This window comes from Bemisia tabaci, chromosome 5 (assembly GCF_918797505.1).
Source record: "Bemisia tabaci chromosome 5, PGI_BMITA_v3".
NCBI classification, from domain to species: domain Eukaryota; kingdom Metazoa; phylum Arthropoda; class Insecta; order Hemiptera; family Aleyrodidae; genus Bemisia; species Bemisia tabaci.
In genome coordinates, this window is record NC_092797.1 from 20,969,257 (window position 1) to 20,993,249 (window position 23,993).

The 23,993-nt window shown below is 40.4% G+C and overlaps 2 protein-coding genes and 1 long non-coding RNA gene across 3 annotated transcripts; 2 read left to right on the forward strand and 1 right to left on the reverse strand.

Annotated features, from left to right (window-relative positions):
• Positions 1–4,811: 4,811 nt before the first annotated feature.
• Positions 4,812–11,479, forward strand: LOC109036602 (polyubiquitin-A). Its single transcript, XM_072300415.1, is given in 4 exon segments — positions 4,812–5,036; positions 8,556–9,865; positions 9,868–10,320; positions 10,323–11,479. Coding segments are annotated over 3 exon segments (2,508 nt in total). The 5' UTR covers positions 4,812–5,036; positions 8,556–8,562; the 3' UTR covers positions 11,075–11,479.
• Positions 6,806–8,477, forward strand: LOC109036557 (rRNA N(6)-adenosine-methyltransferase ZCCHC4). Its single transcript, XM_072300654.1, has 2 exons — positions 6,806–7,819; positions 8,472–8,477. Exons 1-2 carry the CDS (start codon positions 6,806–6,808, stop codon positions 8,475–8,477), a joined length of 1,020 nt encoding a protein of 339 aa, XP_072156755.1.
• An 8,294-nt stretch (positions 11,480–19,773) lies between the features above and the next one.
• Positions 19,774–23,669, reverse strand: LOC140224703 (uncharacterized). The gene is made up of 2 exons (XR_011899948.1): positions 23,412–23,669; positions 19,774–20,015 (listed from the first exon to the last, which is right to left on the reverse strand). It is a non-coding gene; the product is annotated as an uncharacterized lncRNA (long non-coding RNA).
• Positions 23,670–23,993: the final 324 nt, after the last annotated feature.

The window sequence follows — 23,993 nt, forward strand, 5'->3', positions numbered from 1 at the left end:
CATTTCTTTGGCGGATCCAACAAGTTGGCAACATTGTTATTCCCCATTTAAACCCATGGAAATGTATCGATTCTTGGAGGGGTCAGGTGCTCCGACAAGAATCGATGATTTAACATAAGTTTAAATGGAGGAAATCCAGTGTTGCCAAATTGCTGAATCCGCCTCTGCGAACATTCTGCCTTGCTAGGGAAACACGCCGTATTAATATTCGAGAGTTGCCAAATTTCCTCCGATGAAACGTTCATTTTCAAAGAAAGTAATGAATACTTTTCTTTGAGTTTTTCCGGACCTTCCCAAGTAGCATTTTCAACGGAAAAATCGCGATTTATCGCCGATAAAATCGCGATTATCTCGATTTTATCGGCGATAAAATCGCTAGGATCATCAACATCTGAGCGATTATCCTCGATCTTTTCGCGATTTTATTGCGATTTTATCGGCCCGAAAAAATTGCGATTTTATCGCGATAAGATCGAGATAATCGCTCAGATGTTGATGATCCTGCGATTTTATCGCTGATAAAATCGCCCAAAAAAGGGTTCTACGCTATTAGCCGATTGCCGTTAGGTTCAGCCGTCAGGTCCTTTGACGAAGACGAGCGTAAAATCCCCGGATCCTCCGCGGGGATTCGAACCCCAATCGCCACGGTGCGGTGTAAGGCCAGGACTTTGCCACTAGGCTATGGCCCCTACATGACTGACGTAGGCGAATTGAAGCCTCTTAGGTGGATCGGCGCTTCGCAACATTACAACTTTTGTCATTGCGTGGACTGACACCAAGTTTTCATTGGAATTTTTTTTTATTTTCCCTCCTCTGCATTACATTTCATACCTTGAAGTACGGTTGGTAAATAATGTTCTATTGGTGATCTCATCATTCTGTCTCTGTAAAATTACCAATAGTAGTAAGATGGCAAAGTTACCGATGGACCTTGGTAAAACGCCATATTTTTTATCGACTGTGGTAGAATTACCGAGATAAAATGGTAAAGTTACGGGAATTGATTACCAATAAAAGTGGTATTCTTACCTGAAAAAAATCAGTAAAAATACCGGTTTTTAGGTAAGCTTACCAGTCTGTCTTTGTAACATTACCAATAATTGATAAAAAAATGAGATGGTAAGGTACCAACGGACCTCGGTAAAAACGGCGGCGGCGGCATAGAAACATCTTTCATAAGCGTCATTCATGCGTTCGTGGGCGTTGATGAAAAATTGCAATTTATTGCAATTTTATCTCTATAAAATTGCGTTCGATAAAATCGCGATTTTATTGCAATTTTATCGCGATTTTTTCTCCCGATAATATTGCGATGAATCGCCGTCGATAAAATCGCGATTTTATTGCAATTTATCGCGATTTTTTATCCGATAATATTGCAATAAATCGCGACGTCGATAAAATCGCGATTACATTCTCCGATTAAATCGCAATTTATCGCGATCACTGCTACTTGGGTTTAGGTGAAATGCCGAAAAAAATTATCCGAAAAATATTCATGAGTTTACTGGGAAATTCATGTTTTATAAAATGAAATTTGACAATGCTTAAAGGTTCAGACGGCGTTTTGCCTTAGAACGGCAGCATGTTTACGCATTTTTTCACGTGAAAACAATGCTGGGGTTTTCAAAGCACACTCTTCCTCAAAACTGCCGCAATGTATGTTCTTTCTGCGAAACATTTTCCGCCGAGCGAGATTGAACCCCGGGCGAGGCCGAGGTCCATGACCTTGGTGGTTTTTTTTATTGCCTTAATTTTATTCTGGCTCGAACATCTCGTTTTCGTTGTCAGCGCGACTCGTTCTCGTCTCATCGCCGCCGCGTGGAAAGCCATCGCAATGTTCGGCGTTATTTTAAACGAGGCATTGAGCTGAGAGCAAGGGCATGGACACGCGGACATTTTGAGGCAGCACAAAGAGACAGAGAACTTACGCTCCTGCTATGCTTACTGCTGCCTTGTCCGCTTCGAATCAAATCGATAACTTCACGAAGACGTCATTGTAAACAAACATTATATCTTAAAGATGGAAAGGAAGGGGGGGGGGGGCAGGGTGTCCAGCATCAGGAATTTCTCGATTCTATCAGGATTTGAGGTCAATCAGGATTTAAGAAAAAATCGGCCGTCATATCGGATTTTTTTAATCGAGCTAGTTTTGTGAAGTTACATTTGCCTAATTTTTCTCCGCAAAAAATCAGGATTTGGAAAACTTATGAAATCAGGATTTAGCGGTCAAATATAAGGAAAAATCAGGATTACCTAAATTGAAAAAAACTAGACACCCTGGAGCAGTGGCGTAACGGACTTCCGCTGGGCCCCCCTGCAAAATTTTTTCTAGGGCCTCCCCCCCATGTCGATAAAATTCCAAAATCATCCCCCCTCCCGCCCCTCTACTTCCCTCACCCCTTCCCGTTTTTTGGCCCGAGAAATTTCAAATCACGGACTTGGACTTGGAATGCCTCTCCCCTCACTGTCCCGGATCCCGTACCCGATTAAATGGGGTCCCTAAAGGATCAAGGATCTAAAGGGTGGCGGGGGCCCAGCCCAGGCCCAAGGATCTACAAAAGGGCCCAAGAATCGAAGGGCCCCCAAGGGCCTTGTGGGCCCTTCAGATTTATGGGTCACCCAAAGCCCGAAATACCTACGAAAAGAGACAAAAAAGAGAAAAATTTTAGTAATCACTGAGTGAACATTGGAAGGCAGGGGCCTTTCAGCAAAAAAAAAGTTAGGAACAGTCCAAAAGAAGTATGAAAAACCCTAAGCTAACAATAAAAATCAGCGGAAGAAGCCTATCTCGTTAAGTAAAGGCCCAAAGTTTGAAACCAAAGCTAAGCATCAAAGAGACAGAAAAAACAAATTTTCGGCGGCCGATGACGTTATTAGGTATACCGCAGCCTCGTAAAGCTGTACCATGACGTCATCGATTGCACAAATTGCAACATCCACCTCCATACCCCGTCGCGCTCCTAGAATATGCAGCCAAGAACGAACTACTTTGCAAATTGAATGTATGATAACTAGAAAGACTTGGTCGCATTAACGTTGCAGAGTTTCATTCGAAAACTCATGAACTTACTCTAGAAAGGTTGTGGTTTAACGGAAATTCTATCCTAGGTACAATTCAAAATCAAAGGAAAAATGCATAGGTAACGCTTAAGGCGCAGAGGGGTTGGATCACGAAGCGGCCCAGTATCCTAAAATTTTCAATGTAACTAATACAACAGTTAGTCAATAAAACATGATTAAGAAACGATGCGTGTGTTGAAATTTTGAAACAGTGCGATGCGTTCATAAGCTCCTGCTATGGCTCTCGTCCCTTTAAGTTTGGCAGAAGCTGCGCCCTCAAACTCAAAAACGGCAATTGCCGCAAGTCTGAGATATGAAATACACTATCTTTTGCTTCAAACAAAGAAAGACAAAAAACCAAGCAGTTGGCTAAATATTATTAATATGCGAGAAACACCACTAAATAATAGACTCTTATCGCTTATACTTATTGGTCAAGAAGCCCTCTTTTTTTTTACCATTTTGAGACCTACAGAGTCACGTGATTGAAGATCTGGCAATAATAATGGATATAAGACCTAGACAAAGGCCATACTGGCGGCTTGCCTGTTCCCTCATTTACCTTACCCCCTTCCCCTCTCTCCAAACAAAGTAGGTAGGTACCTACCTAATTTTAGCTTAAGTACTTCTAGTTTTTTTTCTTCTTTCTTTTACAAATTTTGGTTCACACAACTTCATGTTGAGGCTCGTTAATTTAGATCATCAAAGGTCACCAGCAAAGGCTGGTTAAGTTGAAGCCACAGCGACTAGTGGGCGGGGGGGGGGGGGGGGGTGTCCGAGTAGTTCACGGTCCAAAGCATCTAAATAGGCACAAGTACTTGGCACGTTCCAGAAAATTTGGAACGCGCATTCAATGCAAATGTGAAAGCTCTCTTCAATAACTGATAGGTAATCTCTATGCTCGGACTCTTGCAAGACCCTTTACGATAAGTAAGCTGCGCAAATTTCTTGTCAGACTGTCACTTTATTTATGCACTCTGTTCATAAATCATAAGTATTGTCAAACAATATTTTCGCCGACGGTGCAAGTCTTTTGTTTGATTATGCTCAAACCAGCGTTGCCATGCAGCGCGCCTCCGATTTTTCCGAAGAAGAGTCTGTTCCACTGTTTCTTTGTTTTATTTTGTACAAATATAGACGAAGAGGCAACAAAGAAACGTATCGCTATTTCCAAATGTCTGCTCCTATTTGATTATTTTTAGTAGCGCGTTGTTTTTATTTTGTGCGTGAGCATCTTCAAAAAATTTTTGGCGAAGGATTGAAGCAAACCATAAAAAAAATAATAGCAGCCCCCTCCCTCCTATCCGCTTTACTTCATGCGGCAACTTAACGTCGATTTGTTTAGTATGTACCTCCACCTTAAAGAAGAGGACGTGGAAGTAACTGGGGTAATAAGGATTTAGTTCGGTCCATTTGACATCCTTGGTAAAATGTATTAGTGCACTCAATGATCACGTGATAAGACGATAAGAGGTACACACATAATAAGTATACGTGGCGTCGAAGTGCGCAATCATCATTATCTATTTCTAGAATTTTTAGAGGGAAGGGGAGGGGAGAGAATTGATGAGGAGGCCAAGCGTGAAGTTCAAGGAGGGCCAACTGTGACAAATGATTTCACTTAAATTTCATATCAGCGCATTCATTGGTAATGCGGTTTGCAAGGGTGAGGACGTAGTCTCTTCTTTGTTTCATAAGTTGGTACCTCGTCATGTGGTTCTACGTCACACGAGCAACAGCCAATCGAAATTGAATACAGTGAGTCAGCGTCAGCTGTTCCCTCGTATTAATTCACTGCTTTTCCTCATTGGTCGTCATTTTACGTTTTCACAAACTCACATTCGATCAAGTACTGAAAGTGGTTGAAGGTGTTTCGTTCTAAGTTCTTTACTGATTTTAGTAGAAAAAACCTTTGTAGTCTCATTTAAATTTATCAAGTGTGAATATTTCGCCCTCTATCAAGTTTAAAATCGGTAAGAAATACTCTTTCTCTCTTTCCATTTTCTTCCTATGCAGTTACAAATGGTCTCTTGTGAAAATCGTGACAAAGCAATCGCCATCTTGTCATTCTTGCCCTATGTTTTGCTATCAATCTTGTAATTTTGAAGTACTTTTAAGCCTTTTCGAAAGGAGTTACTTTTGAAATAAGCTGTCGTAAATTTGAAGAAAGTTTTAGCTACTTGGGCCCCATTTTAACAGAACTGGGGCTAATGAGGCACTCCCTTGACTTCCTTTGTCTGTGCCAGCCTGACTACTTGTATCATTAGGATTCTGAGTTTCCTGATTTCTCGCTCATTTCAGCATTCACATCGCTTTCAACTCTAAAGGAGCGTCCTTTTTAATGTCTCGTATCAGTTGATCGTAGAATTCTTTTCCTACGAGGTCAGCTAATTTTCTTAGGCTCTGACCTCATTTCCAGTCTTTGTCTTATGATTGCATCAGCCACTGCTGGGTACATCACCATTTCTCCATTCCCTCAGTCAATTATTCATCTTTCTAAAGCATTTTCGCTGCATTTTTGTATTCTACATTACTTTCTATTGGATTTTGAAGCATCAATGAAAACATTCTGTTGATCTGGTAAGTTCTGAACTTCGATAGGTCTCCCCTCACTGGAAGCAATTTTAGGCCTCATTTTTTTCAAGTCGACCCAGTTGAATGCATGTAGAGCTAGAAAATTATTCAGTGAATTTGATTATCCTTAACATCGGTAGTTTTCTCGTGCCTCTCAGTAGTCAGTTCTGTCTCAATGTATTGATGAGAATAGGAGATATGGTGTCGGCCTTTGCCATTTTCAACTTTGCCCAAACAAGCTGCAGCCAATGCATTATGTATGTGATTAAAAGTTCAGCTCAAGTGCAGTGTGATGCCACATCTGTGACGTTGCAGGTTACTGTAGACTCATGGAATTTTCCACCCTAAATTTCCAATGCATTGTTATAGCATAGCTTTGTTCTGTAGGTGATTAATTCCAGGTCCTGTGTGTGGTCGAACTGGCTTGCGTTGTATTGCATCAACTAGCTCAAAAATCTTGCTTGATTCTGATTTTCTAGTCCCTGTTTATGAGCTTCAAGAATCATTTTCAACAAAAGAAATTGGAATTTTGAGAAATATCACTAGGATCTGGCTGAGGAAGAAAACAAAGGAATCTGATATTGAGGTCGACCCATCGTATCTAATGTAATGACCATTTCATAGCTAAATCATTTCTCCAGATTATGCATTATTTAGTTGAAAATGATACTTCGGACCCATGCGCAGAGGCTATTGCCCTATTTTTTACTTAGGAGTGAAAATCTGCCAAGACTTTTGGCTTGTTGGTGTAGCATATTGCATGCCAGCTCAACGATGCCAAGAACCTCCGAAAAATCACTGATAGTTGGACTGCATGTATACTTCAACTTCAGTTCAGTTAAAATCTGAAGACATTTGTGTGCTGATTCAACATTGTTCAGCTATGCTTAGATCAGATTTCAAAAATCCCATAGTCTCAAGTGGCAGCAATACTTACAGTAATATCCATCATTGACGCATTCATTGTAATTGTGGTTGTAGCTTGAAGTTTTTTTCTACTTTGCCTTCAGAAGTCAGGGTTGACTATTGTTCTGTACTTCTAGGCCTAATTGAAAAATCATTTGTTCTCTTCATTTTCCTCATGTCTATCTGCTGATATTATTTGAAGAAAGCACATCAAATTAGGTTTGGTTTTACTTTGGTTTGTTACCAGTGGTTCATTGGAGAGATGCATGAAGAAAAGAAAATTATCCTGCATCCAGCTAACACAGAAAACCCTCCTGAATGTCCTCATGGACCAACCCTATTGTTCTCTCGAGGAGTTGAAGCCCGAAGATTTTATGCTTGTTCAGCCTACAGAGATAGGAAATATTGTGACTTTTTCCTTTGGGAAGATGACAAAATAACAGAAGGGAAAAAGTTAGCGTGGTCAATTGCTAGAGATAAACTTCGACCGAAACTAAAATATAACAAGTTGAACACTGTTTTAGGTGAAGTTAAGAAAGCTTCACCGAGCAGGAGAGGGTATTGCAACACTTGTTGCTGCTTGTTTGTGTCTGAAGGTGTTAATTCTGCCCACAAAAGTCATGATGTGATCACTAGCATATCAGACTATTCACTGTCTCATCCTTCAGAACTCATTAGATTACAAGAAAGTGCTAAGAAAGAGTCTCAGTTCTTGTTCAGTCCCTCTACAGTCGGTTGCTTCGTATCAGGCTTAACATCTCTCAATGTAGAAAAATTAATCTTCATTGGAACACCATCATTGAAAGAAAATTGCCAGCTACCCAGCTTGCTTTTAGACATCGACCACCGTTATGCCTCTTTCTATGACAGCACTGAATTCTTATGGTTTAACATGAGCAATTTTCATTTCTTTTCTGACAATGGCTTAGATAGTTTGAAAAAATTTGTTGCCACCTCAAAATGTGCGATTGTTGTAGACCCACCATTTGGTGCTCTTTTGGAGCCGATCAGTACATCTCTGTCAAAAATCATCTCTGAATGTAATTTGTCAAAGCCTCCAGTATTGTTGGTATTGCCTTACTTCATGGAAAAACAAGTATCGAATTATTTTCCTGATTTGATTATGCTTGACTATGAAGTCAACTACATAAATCACAAAAAATTCAATGCTGGTGGTAGAAAGCAAGGATCCCCCGTTAGAATTTTCACCAATGTCAAAAAGTTTCCATTACCCAAGTCGGATGGGTATCATTTGTGTGAGCTGTGCTGTAAATGGGTCAGTGACAAAAACAGACATTGCTCCAAGTGTAATGATTGCACATCCAAAAATGGCAGCACTTATAATCATTGTGACAGTTGTCAGAAATGTGTCAAACCGTCATGGAATCATTGCAAAATTTGTCAAAAATGTACATTAGCACAACATGATTGTTCCTCTGAAGAGACTCCATTTAAACGAAAGAAAATGCCCAAAGGTGAAACTAAGCGTAAACATCAGAAAGACATCACGACCAGCAAAAAAAGTAAATACTTAATTTTTTTAATTATTTTTTTTTTTTTTCACTCTATTCTCTGTTTTTGAGATGTGCATTGTAAATGCGGCAACATTTCAATGACATTTTTATGGTTTGTGAAGGCTCATTCTATGCTCTTCATTCACGGCACAATGGGTCTGCTTGTACCTATTAGACAAGCTAATTTAAAATACTCTTTAAACTTCAATTATACTTCTGAGTCGAGCCTCTTCTTCGGCAAGTTGAGAATATTGTTTCTCTAATCCTTTAAATATCATCTACCTCATTCAGTAGTAGAATTCAAAAGAAAATCGTAATTTTTAATGGAGATTCCAGCTGTACCTTAGGTTGTATTTAGTGCCAGCTTTGCAGATAGAATAAGTTCATTAACTGCATGAAATTTTTCTCCATCAGCTTTAAACAAGCTACTTACTTTCCTTTTTGTTGTCCCAATGTCATTCCGTCCTCTCTTCAACTTGGGATTTTCCTCTGTTTCAGGAAAAAAATGCAGATCTTCGTCAAGACACTAACCGGAAAGACTATCACCTTGGAGGTAGAAGCCTCTGACACCATCGAGAATGTCAAGGCCAAGATCCAAGACAAGGAAGGTATCCCTCCAGACCAGCAGCGTCTCATCTTCGCTGGAAAACAACTAGAGGATGGCCGCACCTTATCTGACTACAACATTCAGAAGGAATCTACTCTTCATTTAGTTCTCCGTCTCCGTGGTGGTATGCAAATTTTTGTCAAGACCCTCACTGGAAAGACCATCACCTTGGAAGTTGAGGCTTCCGACACCATCGAAAATGTCAAGGCCAAGATCCAAGACAAGGAAGGTATCCCTCCAGACCAGCAACGTCTCATCTTCGCCGGTAAACAATTAGAAGATGGCCGCACCTTATCCGACTACAACATTCAAAAAGAATCAACTCTTCATTTAGTTCTCAGACTGCGTGGTGGTATGCAAATTTTCGTCAAGACCCTCACAGGGAAGACCATCACCTTGGAAGTTGAGGCCTCCGATACCATTGAAAATGTTAAGGCTAAGATTCAAGACAAGGAAGGTATCCCTCCGGACCAGCAACGTCTCATCTTCGCTGGTAAGCAATTAGAAGATGGCCGCACTTTATCAGACTACAACATCCAGAAGGAATCTACTCTCCATTTAGTTCTCCGTCTTCGTGGTGGTATGCAAATTTTCGTCAAGACCCTCACAGGAAAGACCATCACCTTGGAGGTAGAAGCCTCTGACACCATCGAGAATGTCAAGGCCAAGATCCAAGACAAGGAAGGTATCCCTCCTGACCAGCAACGTCTCATCTTCGCTGGTAAACAACTGGAAGATGGCCGTACCCTTTCTGATTATAACATCCAGAAGGAATCCACTCTCCATTTAGTTCTCCGTCTCCGTGGTGGTATGCAAATTTTCGTCAAGACTCTCACAGGAAAAACCATCACCTTGGAAGTTGAGGCTTCTGACACCATCGAAAATGTCAAGGCCAAGATCCAAGACAAGGAAGGTATCCCTCCAGACCAGCAACGTCTCATCTTCGCTGGTAAACAACTGGAAGATGGCCGTACCCTTTCTGATTATAACATCCAGAAGGAATCTACTCTCCATTTAGTTCTCCGTCTCCGTGGTGGTATGCAAATTTTCGTCAAGACTCTCACAGGAAAAACCATCACCTTGGAAGTTGAGGCCTCTGATACTATCGAAAATGTTAAGGCCAAGATCCAAGACAAGGAAGGTATCCCTCCGGACCAGCAACGTCTCATCTTCGCTGGTAAACAACTGGAAGATGGCCGTACCTTTCTGATTATAACATCCAGAAGGAATCTACTCTCCATTTAGTTCTCCGTCTCCGTGGTGGTATGCAAATTTTCGTCAAGACTCTCACAGGAAAAACCATCACCTTGGAAGTTGAGGCTTCCGACACCATCGAAAATGTCAAGGCCAAGATCCAAGACAAGGAAGGTATCCCTCCAGACCAGCAACGTCTCATCTTCGCCGGTAAACAATTAGAAGATGGCCGCACCTTATCCGACTACAACATCCAAAAAGAATCAACTCTTCATTTAGTTCTCAGACTGCGTGGTGGTATGCAAATTTTCGTCAAGACCCTCACAGGAAAGACCATCACCTTGGAAGTTGAGGCCTCCGATACTATCGAAAATGTTAAGGCCAAGATCCAAGACAAGGAAGGTATCCCTCCAGACCAGCAACGTCTCATCTTCGCTGGTAAGCAATTAGAAGATGGCCGCACTTTTCAGACTACAACATCCAGAAGGAATCTACTCTCCATTTAGTTCTCCGTCTTCGTGGTGGTATGCAAATTTTCGTCAAGACCCTCACTGGAAAGACCATCACCTTGGAAGTCGAGGCTTCTGACACCATTGAAAATGTCAAGGCTAAGATCCAAGACAAGGAAGGTATCCCTCCGGACCAGCAACGTCTCATCTTCGCTGGTAAACAACTGGAAGATGGCCGTACCCTTTCTGACTACAACATTCAGAAGGAATCAACTCTTCATTTAGTTCTTCGTCTCCGTGGTGGTATGCAAATTTTCGTCAAGACTCTCACAGGAAAAACCATCACCTTGGAAGTCGAGGCCTCTGATACCATTGAAAATGTTAAAGCCAAGATCCAAGACAAGGAAGGTATCCCTCCAGACCAGCAACGTCTCATCTTCGCTGGTAAACAATTGGAAGATGGCCGCACTTTATCAGACTACAACATCCAGAAGGAATCTACTCTCCATTTAGTTCTCCGTCTTCGTGGTGGTATGCAAATTTTTGTCAAGACCCTCACAGGAAAGACTATCACCTTGGAGGTAGAAGCCTCTGACACAATTGAGAATGTCAAGGCCAAGATCCAAGACAAGGAAGGTATCCCTCCAGACCAGCAACGTCTCATCTTCGCTGGTAAACAATTGGAAGATGGCCGCACCCTATCCGACTACAACATTCAAAAAGAATCCACTCTCCACTTAGTTTTGCGACTTCGTGGTGGCTTGTAATCCTACATGTTTCATTCCAAAAAAAAGGCTTTTTTCTTTCCTTAAAATTTTTATTCCAGTAGCATTTAAGCCATCTGATATTTTGAGTGAGGCAACTCACTTTTTCAACTTTCAGTTGCCATTTTGTCTGTCACGAGTACCTGAGTAGCGTTTTGTTGAGTTATTGAAATGACAGAATGATTGAGTTGTGATCGCTTGTATACTAAAAAAATCTCATTTAAATGTCTGACCATGGAGCATTAATAATTCTCTAGTGTATTTTAGTATAGGTATGTAATTTGTGACACTCAAATTTTACCTGTAATTTAAACCGTTTTTATTTCAATGTTTTTTTTTACCAATTTCATTCAAGAAATTCATTTGAATTCTAGAAAAGCTAAATAAAAGTCAAAAGTGAATCCTAAACGCACCTCTTCAGTTTGTTCCTTCCAAAATTTAAAAAAAAATATTTTTATTCTTAATGAAGGGGTCTGTAGGATAAGGTGCATAAATGCAGTTTTTGAAGAAATTGAGATAGTGATGGCAACCATAACTAATATCAAGAATATTCTGTTTAAAACTAACTACTTTAATCTAACTCATAATAAGCATCCAAAATTAAATCTGAACTTTCCATCCACCATTGAATTCTATGTAATTTTGAAACTTGTAACACATATATCTTGAAATCTCCAAAACTGCACCTATGCGCCTTGTTTCCCAAGCCCCTACAATCCAGATTTTCTTTAAAGCTAATAGCACCAAAATTTAGTAAAAAATTAACTGAAGCCATCTGGAATTTATCATGCTTTCCGGGATATCACAGATGAAGGAGTAGGAAGCCTTGACACATTAAGACTCGGAAAAATCCATTTTATCTAGATTAATTCGATCAAAGTGCCTGAGACATAAAAGTTGTAGCTCAAGTTGATGTAATTAGGTCTTGTGTTCAAATTGTGTTCATTTCTTCGTTGCGAGATACTGACTATTTCCTCACCAATAGTTTTCATTTAAAATTCAATTGCAATTCCTCATGACTAATGTTTTTTAAACTCCTTCATCTGTAATAACCCCTCATCTTCAATACCTAATTATTTCTTCATTTCTGAAATCACCGCCCATCTCACACTTCGATTAGGTAGATGCCCCCAGAATGATCTCGTTTAATACTGAATAGTAATCCACCCTCTAAGTAACAGTTGTAAAAGAACATCAGTGAGAATATGCCATGAAATGGCACATCCAGCCTTTTTTGTATTTTTTGTTGATACCCACTCATTCTCAAATGAAAAAAATACTGTCCAAATTTTCAAATTATCCTGAAGACAGAAGTTTCAGACTTACTACACAGCATTGCAATGCCCTTAGCTTGACTAGATTAATTCCGCAGAAAGACTAAAGAGTTCATGATGAAACTCGCAATCAACATGTTCTGCCAGGAACAGGGCCGGATTTACCAATAAGCTACATAGGCTATAGCCTGGGGCGCAAAATTTTTGAGAATTTATTAAAAAAAGTGACTTATCAAAACGTAAACGTTCCTCAAAACTGTTTAAAATCGTGTTTTTTTAAAGGTGAATTTGAACATTTTCCTGACGCCTAACATCCTCCTTCTGATCTGGAGGGGAGGGGCGTCTGGAACCCCCCCTCCACGAGAGCGCCTACTTTTAGGGGCGCCACCCTAAGTTTAGCCTAAGGCGCTAAAAATGTAAATCCGGCCCTGGCCAGGAAATTGGCAATCAGAACGTTGACCTCTCCTATCATCTAGGTATCTACTTTTAATTTTCTCAACATACCTACTGGAAACATTGAAGTAACTCTGATGAAACAGTGATCTAAAAGCAAAAAAATTGACCTGCATGTATCTTCCTTTAAAGTGAACATTTTTAACATATTAACTGAATAAATGAACGAAATTGGAACTTTTGAAAAAGTTAAGATCGAAACTTGAAAGTATGTAAAAGCCCTTTAGAGGACCCCTTTGAACTTTTATTTGCACCCCTCAAAATTTTAAGGGGACCACCCCAGAGAAGGCGAGAAGGTGATGGGGCACTATTGGATCACTCAGTACATATCCCTATTTATTCATTAACTAAGTTATATATTAAAGAAAATGGAATTTTTCTGGATATACCTAACGAGGAAAAACGCTAAAAATATGGCCCGAAACTGTATGTCACAAAGGTGGGGAAATGGTGCCGGGTCCACACCATTTCGCGGGAAATCAAAGCAGAGAAATTCCAAATATTTAAATTAGAGTCAAAAAAATGTTTAACTCTAATGAGCATACCTACCAGTACAAAACTGAGGGGAGAGAGAGGGGATGTTAGACTGGGTTCCCTTGTCAGATATTGTTGTCAGGTCTGTGACCCTCTAATATCAATCCCTTTAATTCTAAAAAATAAAGTAAATTGAGGGGGGAAAAAAATTGTCACTGACAAGACGTTTGAGAACATCAAGTTTTCACTACCCTCAGCTGAATTTCGATAGGTATGAAGTCACAAGAACAAGCCACCCCAACACCTTTTTCACAACTTTGTCTAGAGTGTGTCATTTGTGTTGCTTGTGATCAAATTGAAGGCGTTTCTAAAGCCCATTGCTACCGTCTGAATAGATTTATTTTTCTCTTCTTCGTTAACCTCTGGTTTGCAATTAACGAAGACATCTGTAACGGCTTCATAAATTATAGCACCTTCATCAGGCCTTGTCTCCACGGAACGTTTTCATGGGATTTGTCCCAAGTTCGAATCGCAGGAATGAAACTTCTGGGATTTTTCCCAGTTACCGTCTCCACGGGACGGGGCTCATACAGTCCTGCGACTAGTTTTCGCGGGAAGATAAATTGGTTAAAGTCGAGTGTTTAACCGGGATTAAAATAATAATTGCACTCAATTGACAATTAGACACATTATTTCAACTAAACAAACATTAACAATGTAGTACAGTCGAACCTCGATAACTCGAACCTCGATAACTCGAAAACCTCAATAACTCGAAGAAAATGTCGTTCCCTTCCGCAGAAGGCCAAAATCCTCGATAACTCGAAAATTTGTTCCGTTAACTCGAAGACATTTGAGGCTCATTTGTACCTCAGTAACTCGAAGGAATCGGCGGTTTACCTCTATAACTCGAAGGCAACTACCATGTGTCAAATATGTACCTCAGTAACTCGAAGGAATTGGAGAAAAACCTCTATAACTCGAAGGATGCTTCGGCCCAGATAATCTCAAGGCGGCCGCAGGCAATCAGCGGTGGCAGGTTAATCAGTTTATCATCAGTTAATGTTGTGACGCGTTAAAAAAAATGCGCAAGTGTTCCGCGTTGAGTGTCGCCCAAAAAGTGAGCATATTGGAGGCGGTGAAAAACAGAGGTGCGAAGACAAAGGAACAAATTGCAAAAGAGTTCGGTATCCCACCCAGCACCCTCTCAACGATATTAAAAAACGAGGAGAAGATCCTTGAACTTTCAAAAAGTGACGGGGCACGTGGCTGCAAAAGGAAACGGGAGAGTGAATTTTGTGTACATATTTTTTCCAATAATAAACCATTGTCCTACCCCGATCGGACGTGGGGTTAAATATTAGTTCCTACTTTCATTCCCCAATATTCCCTTATTATGATAACGTAAAACAAATAACGGTTTTTTTTTTTTCTAAATTGACCTAGCACCAACCTCGAACCTCCAACCTCGATAACTCGAATTTTTCATCTCCAAACCTCGTTAACTCGAAACCTCGATAATCTCGAAACCTCAATAACTCGAATTTTTCATCGCTTCCCTTCAGCTTCGAGTTATCGAGGTTCGACTGTAATGAATAAAATATCGCACAATTCGTTTTCACATCTTCTTCTCTCAGTGGGTCCTAGGGGTACAAGTACCATACTTGGTACTGGGGAAAATATTGATTAACTCAATATTTTTCCCAACTTCGTAAGTGGGATTTTTCCCTGGGACAAATCTCGTGAAACGGCTCGTGGAGACAAGGCCTACCGGAGGCACCCATTTCAGGACTTTTTTCCAAAAATCTTTCTTTCAGCATTCTGTGCACATGGCTAAACCAATTACCTTAGTGTGTCGCTTGTCCATCGTAATAATGAATGTTGGTTCGCTAATCATTTTTGATCTTACATGAGCACTCACTATTTCGGAGTTCCGAACGCATTCCTTTTGCAGCTGATTTATTATGGAGAACCATTTTCGTTGTCTTTAAAACCTTACCTTGTGACCACAGCAAAATATTGGGTTTCAAGCATGGTATGCTTATTGCATGCAGTCTAGTTGAAGGCGTTTCCAATTATGAATACCTCAGTTGAAATGGACTTAATGCATGATAAGACGTACAAATCTACAGAGGACTTCTAAATTTTCGCGAGAGAACTGAAAATTCAGCCACGTTATAAAAAGACGAACTCATTAGGAGGCGAAACATTTAAAATTACAGGATCGAGAAGGCTCTCTCTTTTGTCTCTTCTTTCAAGGAGATCAGAGACAAAATGACTTTACTGGAACCGTTGGAATGTCAAGCAAGCCTTCATTGATCTTGATTGTTTTCCATATTGAAAATCTCAGCTATAATTCGCATCAAGTTACCGAAAAAACTCACAAAAACTCAAGAATTAAAAGAAATTGCTATGGGGGGGGGGGGCATACATTTTCAAACGAGCATTTGCCTTATTGCAATATAATTCTGAATTTGACATCTTTAATTGGACCGCGTTAAACAGAAAGGAACCAAGCCACATGAGCTATTACCAAATTTGATCGGGCAATTCAATTTTTTACATGAAAACGGTCGTGCAGAATTTTGTGCAAATTTCAGTGAATTTTCTCCATAGTACAAAGCAAATTCCTTAAAATTTTCAAAGGAATCCGCACGAACGTTCTCACGTTAAAAACAAAATCTCCTTGTTAAATTTGGCAATAACCGATGTGGCTATTGAGAGTCTTTGAGGACAAGGCGCATAAGTACATTTTTTAAAAAAAATTAAATATTAATAATTTCAAGTAAAACCTGTCTTAATGCATATTCTGTGAAATATTCTCTCCCAAATTCTAATTTTTAAGAAGTAAAAAGTCAGTTAGAACTTTTCTTCCGCTTTTCATCCATGTAATTTTGAAACTTCAAGCACTTGCTTCTCGAAATATAAAAAACTGCACCTACGTCTCTTGCCTTCCAAGTCCCTCAATTTAGGGTTCTAGACGAGGAGACAAGGCTGAACTATGTAGCACTCTCCAAAGTGACAGGTCTGAAGCCCTCCACAGAAGTTCTCAGAGATTTACACCATGAGATTTTCACTGCGATTTTCGCTCATTCTTCCCCTTAGTAAATAATCAAAAATGCATCACTTTATCAACCCCTGAAGTACCATCCCGCTGGTCTCCTTCGTCCCCTTATTTTCCTTTTCCTCCACTCCGATGGAGACAACCATTTCTATGGTTCTCATTTGCACGTGCGTCATTTCGTCGCTCCTCGGACGCACAGTGAATCGAGTCAATAGGAGAGGTCGGGCAAAATTTGGAAACTTTAAACGCTTATAACTCCGTATACATGAATTTTTGAGGTTCTGAAAGTGGTTCCAATGGTTTCCTCGTGAAATTTGCTTCTGGAGGCACCCCTCAAAATTTGAAATGTGACGGAATAAACATCAAAATTGACAGTTTTAGTCAAAAATTTCGTGTCCGACCATTCTAATAGACTCGATCCACTGTGCGACGTAAGGGCGTATCTCAATTGCGACGTGAGCCTTGCTTCACGTATACATTCCATGCTTTCTGGGGCTCATCCGGGAATCGAGGTACGCCCTACTGCCAAAGGAACGACGATTTACGCCTTTTAAAGCCATTACGCTTCCCACTCAATGAGAAAATTATGAAATTGGAGAGTATCATGAATTCAGGCACACCATCAACATCATTGCCAAGTCGGAAACAACGTATCTCCGTCTCCGACGTTGCAGATTTACTGTCATACTTCATTTTTTCTTTGGAAAACTAGTCAACGTAACTTCTAAAACTTCCTTGATTCTTCCTCAATGAAACAGGAATATACTGTGCACACTGCACAGTTCAATCTGTGAAGTTGGGCTCCTTCTCTTTGAAAAGATAAAATAAGACCGGAGATTCTGATACACCGCAAAAGAAGGAGATACGCGGTTTCGCACTTAAATCGATGATAAGTTGAATACCACTACATCCATCGTTCCTGGAGTGCTCAGTCGTTGTTTAAGCGGGGCGCTCACAATAATTCTAGCTGGAGCGCAATTAAGCTATGCATTCACGACTGCAAAAATGTCGAAGGAAATCGACATGTACAGCGTGCATGGAGGCTATTTCTAATTTAATCTTCCGTCACAGTCTTACGGCGCAATGATACAACTATTTGAACTCTCCGGAATGCGTAAGGTATCACGCCGCATTTGAAGGCGTTTTCAAAAACAGCCAAGTTCCGATACCCGGATTATCGTTTTGCATAGTTCTTATTATTTTGTTTTCATATCTAACCACTCGTTTATTCTTAATGCTCGTATAAAAACCACCCATTGGCTAAATACAATTCTAGCTGAAGCGCACATAAGCTATGCATTGATGACTGCAAAAATGTGAACGGATATCGAAAAGGCCAGCGTGCATAAAGGCTGTTTCAATTGTAACCTTCCGTCACATTCTTACGGCGCAATGATACCACTATTTGAACTCTCCGGAATGCGTGAGGTATCACGTCGCATTTGAAGGCGTTTTGAAAACAGCCAAGTTCCGAAACCTGGATTATAGTTTTGCATAGTTCATATTATTTTGTTATATTCCGTACCACTTGTTTATTTTTAGTCCTCGTATAAAAACCACCCATTTGCTTAACACAATTGAGGATTTTTCCGGAAAAAGGGCACATGCCGAAAAAACAAGTTGTGATAAAAACGCATCTGATGCTTTCATTCCTACTTTCTGGGCACTGATGATGACATACATCGGAACTTGGGCACTCATATGAACGTTCACACACCTTAGAATGAATAACGACCATTGGTAAAACTTACACTTTTTTCAGTGTTGTGGGAGGAATTTTTTAAAATTTTCCGTAATGTGCCCTTTTTCGGGAAATGGACCGGTGGTTATAGGTTTTGGCTTTCACAGCTAAATTTTCAAGGCTTTAACGAGTTTCTAAACGAAAATAAATCATAATTTCGATCGCGAACATGCTGGTGGATCATTTTCGATCATCGTTAATAAAAAAGACAGCAAAACACGCGAAAAAATCGAAAAATTAAAAGGAACCCATAAGAGACCATTAAAAATTGAATTATTAATAATTACAGAATTTCACGTGTGACCGGTAAAACGCGTAGACAATCACTGCCACCCGATGATATTGCATTGATTAGTAGAATCAGTGCGATGCACTGAAGGAAAGAGGGAAGAGGGGGAGGGGTGTGAATGAGGGATCCTTACTTATATCAGTACCCATCACCTGCCTGCCTGCGCCCTGCGCGCTATCTCCTCAACGTCGCATCGCGGCGACCGTACCCAGGGGCGAAAATATGAAATACGCCTGACTTAGCCTCACAAAACTTGGTCTCTTAGCTCCAAAAATTGATCAATTCAGCCGAAACTCGGGACATTGGTACATTAGGATGCGAGGAATCCGTTTCTGCCATTTCCGGAAAAAGGGCACATACGCGTATGTGCCCCTTTTCCGGAATGCTCCTCAATTAGATCGCGGCAACTGGTTGCAGCCGCATTCATTGAAAACTCCTTCATCTCGCCAGGTATGCAATTTGATCTCCGGAGAGTTGATATAGTTGCTCGAGTTAGGTTTCAACGGCGCGCGGTGCAACGCACCGTGCCGGTGCGGTTTGTACGGTTGTTTGCTTGCCGAATTCGGTAAACATTCCGTCCTTTACGCGGATCAGCAATTTGATTCATATACAATTTTTACATTAGCATGGGGTCCGCCCCCTGGCCGCTTCACGGCCCAACCCCTAGAGATTTGTGTCTCTGCTAGCTTCATGAAATCAAGTTAGTTGTTTAGAGGTAGGCCATGTCACCGACGGCAATGTGAGACTAGGTTCCATTAGGAGGAGGGGGGGGGGGGTCTGCGCTGCCCTATTTTCTCTTTAATCCCCCCCCTCCCGCTCATGATTTAAAAAAATATGTATGATTGCACCGCATGTTCGCCTTTCTGAATCTCAACTGAATTCTCTTGGTCCATGTGAACGGTTCGGGCCCCCATCTCCTCCTTCCATTTAAAGTTAGATAATGTTTGGCGTAACTTCAAGATGTTTGAGTGGCCTCTGAATATTCCATTTTGGGGCTCAATTTATTTTTGGGTCTGTGTTTATCATGAAAACGAACCAATGTCCGGCGGGCCGTCTTAAGATTTCAGATAAATCCCAAATAAACCGGACCTTACTGGAACGCCTTCAGTTTACACACACGCAACAATGGTACCACGTTTGAATCGACATTGTAAACCAGGCGCTTCCAAAATGATTTTCTTTCTTTTGTCAAACCCAAACCACAGTAATTTAATACAGTGCTAACCAAAAGCTCTTCATTAGTATAATTTTTTATTTTCCCCATTCATATTTAATTTTTATCTATTTTATAACTTCATAAAATTCAACAAGGATATGAATTTTGCTTTAACTTGCTTTCAGTGGTATCATTTCTTGTTGATCAGAAACACAAAGGGGCGAAGAGGATAGAAGAGAAGAAGAGAAAGATTTTACATTTTTATGATTTTTTTATTTTACTCATTTATATTTCATTTTTATTTGTCTTATAATTCCATTAAGAACAACAAGGACACACATTTTGCTGTAATTTGGTTTCAGTGTCTTCATTTCTTGTGGACCTGAAATACAAAGGGGCAGAGAGGCAGGAAGAGGTATGCCAGTAAGCACTTTAAAATTATGCTGAGAGCAGTTCCCAATCTCCTCCTGTTGAATATACAGCCCCTCGGAACCTGAAACATTAAAATAAATCCGATGATTAAACTTAGAAAATAGAAATATGGTGTAAGAGACGGGATGAGTAGGTGTACTAGGCGTACAGCAAATGCTGATCTTACTCAAGTATGTCTTGCTGAAAATCTTATGATTTCGCCTTGGATTACAATTAAGTCGGGACGTGCAAAAACCGCTATGATGTCTTTTTTTTTTTTTTTTTTTTTTTTTTTTTTTGAGGACGATGATTAACCATGGGTTTTTGCATGGTGTGATGGTTCCGGCAAAGTCTATTGAAAGAGAGAACTGTTAGTTTTTAAGAGGTAATACTATTCGCACTCTTAGTTAGATTTGTTGCCGACGCGCTGAAATTGAAGGCGAGATTTAAGTCGACGATACCTAGCTATCATTAGAATCATATTTAGTTTATTGGCTCCGTCAGAGCATGCACTGGGTGAGGGTTTCGAATTGCTTGATATTTGTGCTCCCCGGTAGATTTGATTAGAATCCCTTTATAGAGAGAGTCGAGACAACGCGGCTTATGGATGTCACGAACGGGAATAAGATTACACAAATCGGACGTTTTTTGTAATCTTTGATCAACCCATTCCCGAATTCCTGTCTCCGTTCTTTCTCTCATTCCATTTGTTCCTTGCCGTACCCCCAATTTCCATTCCAGTTTACAATCTTTGCAATTTGTAAAAATGCAATCTTTATTCCCGTTTGTGACATTGTAAAGGCCTAAAATACGGGAACCAATCAGGAATGGATTCGCATTGTCTTTACTCTCAGTATAAAGGGACTCTAGATTTGATACTTATTGTTACTCTTCGTTACATTTGCTCCCTCCTCTTTTTCCTTATCTTTTTTCCTCCTCTAATTCTAGCGCCCTTATTATGATGGCGCCCAGCAGTGGCGATTTTGCAACTTATGGCAACTCTATTTTTTCTGCATTTAAATCCTTCAAAAATATCGATTTTAGGCAAGCCAAGCTGTCTTAATAAGAATCGATTATTTTACATGCATTTAGACGGAGGGAAAACAGCATTGCCAACTTTAGAGAGCCGCCACTGGCGCCGAGCACAGCTGCTCCTTTTCTACCACTCTTATTTCGATCCTGTTAAAAAGCTCTACACGTGTAAAAAAAAAAAAAAAAAAAAAAAAAAAAAAAAAAAAAAAAAACCCTAGAGAAAAAATCAGTAGTGACCCCTAATTCTGCTGCAAGATGCAAAACTTGAAAAATTACGAGGTGCATTTGAAGCAATGGGTCCAGTTGCTCGTTTTCTCGTGATACCTCGAAACAGGAAAAAAAAAATTCTTGTTTTTAACTATTGATGTATAATTCTCGTCGGCTATCTTTTGAGACAACGAAACGTGAAACAAGATCGACAACGTTGCAAATCAAAGTGCATTTTTGCGACTTCCAACATCGATATCTTCCCATAATTTGACAAAAATTTGAGTATTTTTCTTCAGAACTACACCAACTCACCATAAAAAAAGACCTTTTTCATTACTGTGTAATTTCTGGGATAAGACAATCTGACCTATTCTAACCAATACACACAAAGTGAGCAGGTAACAGGTATATTGCGAACGTGCACAAAAGATCAGTTTACAGCAGTAGCGTGGCGTGCTTTGCAATCTATCGATATTTCCCCATTTGAAGCTGTAGTAAATGATCGATTATTAAGGTGTTCGTTACGAACACCCTGTTTCTCGATTCTTTTCCATTGGTTTAAATGGCAGATCAATCGATATATCGCTAAGCACGCCACGCCACTGGTTTACAGATAAGATCGTCCAGGGCCAAACTGGCGTTGAAAAGATTTAGAGGCAGTCATGTTTTTGGGGGCCACTTCTGCCGTTTGGGGTCCCTCTTAGGAAAAGGGTCTGGGGGTACCTCCGAAACGCAATTTCAAGAATTTTTGAAGTGCTCTTACGCATATTTGTGGTAGAAAGCAACCTTTTTCCAACGGACTTTTCAGCGGTAAAATTTGTAAAATTAGGTACGCTTAGTATTAAATATTGGTTTTTTCCAAGAGAAACTACCACCTTTTTGTCTTTTTACTTTTTGGCTCCAAGAGAAAAAGGTGTCGTCATCTTCTTCGGATTAACCCCCCTAAAAGCGCAAAACTTCATTTTCCCTGCCTAATAGCCAAAAACAGTTACCAGACGTAGCACACGATCTTCCAGCACCTGATAGGTATCGACATCGTCAATAATTGTTCGAGAAAAAGAAGAGGAAGAAAAAAAGAATAATCGTAGAAAACCTTGAGGCGGGGGTGGCCTCCCCCTCTCCCCTTACACACGCCGCCACCGTTTGAATGTCAGTTTTGGGAGTCCTCAAGGACCTTACACCCTGCGTACACCGCTGAATTGTTTAATTTTCAGACTGTATAGGGCCCCTTTTCTTGCTCGAGGCTTCAACCCTCAGAGGCCGTGGGGGCAAGCCGATAAACTTGATTAATTCAGTTTTGATTTTCGGGACCCTTCATTTTGCCCAGACTCCATTTAAATCTTTGAATACCATAATTTTTAGGTCTCGCGGACTCCTCCGTTGCTTTTGAAGCTTTTAGGCACCCGTTAATACAGCGAATGTTTTATAAGTTACCTATGCGTCTTTCGGAGACTCCAATTTCAAATCAGCGACCCTGCTTTATTCGTCGCATTAGTGGATAATACTACTTTCACATTGTTTCTCACTCATGCAAACGCCTTCAATATCTCGATTGGCAATTTAAGCTCCTTGGGAGCAGTAATTGTTGCGCGCAACATTGCGACTACGTTTACTTTAGTTTATTCATAGCTGTGACGGCTCAATACTTCATTCACATCGTTTTTAACCCGCTCTAACGAGTTCGCCTTCAGTATCTCGATAGGCAGTGTGAGCGGCCTGGGTAATAGTTGCTCCTCTTTTTTTGGTAATAAAAAAACGACGTTCACTCAATTTGTAAATAGCCGAGGCGGTTTAATCTTCGCTCCCATTGTTTCTCATTCGCTAGGACCAGTTCGCCTTCAATACATGGATAGGCAATGTGAGCGGCTTGGGAGCAGTAACAGTTGCTTGCAGCAGTTTTATCATGTGTACAGGGCGGCATCAGTGTACTGATGCCACCCTTTTCTTACAATCCGTTAACTTGTATAAAAAAATGGCCTAACGCTCCCCATGACCCCCCTTTCCCCTAGAGCGTTACGCATTGCATGGGCGGCCTCTTACTTTGGGAGAGCAATGGATATTCAGACCAGTCTGCCGAGAGGCTGGTTGAACCGTTTCAACCGTTTGGCCAATGTTTATAAGCATGTGGTTTGTGGTCAGTCGCAACCACCGGCTCATAGAAGGTCAGAGAGAAAAAATTATTTAATGGCAGAAAGTTAATTTCAAGAGGCCAATGGTCAATATTTCAAAAAATTACCTGTAGGTATGACATATTGTGTTTGCGGATCGTTGTCATTCAGTACAGAGCTTTGTCCTGAGGATTCCAAGCAATATGATATGTAGACCAGACAAATCTATGATGAAACTGTGAACCCTGGATCTCGGTTGCATTTTCTGTCACTACCGGCTATAAAAAGTTTGAAGAAATTGTATAGCCGGCTATAGAAAGCTATTGGAAATATATGAACCGGCTTTAAATCTATGGTATTTTGGAACACAGCTCCTATAGCCAATTTTTACCAGGGGCTGATTCCGCAGTGTTTAAGAAAAAAAAAGAAAAAAATCTGAAATGGGAAATAGTATAAAAATATATTTAAAAGTGAAAAATGTACCGTCTGGTGACGTCATCTGGCGGCACATCCCATTTAAACACGTGTTTTTTTCCTGTTTAGTTCACTCAGTGGTTTCCACTTAAATATGAGATTCATTTAATTTCAGACACCTGAAAAGTCTTCATGTCTACCTCAAGACAAATTCCGTTCGACTCCTTCAGATATGTATTTGTGCTGGATGACGTCATGCAGTACGTTTGTTAAAGGGCGATGTCTTGAACGTTGAA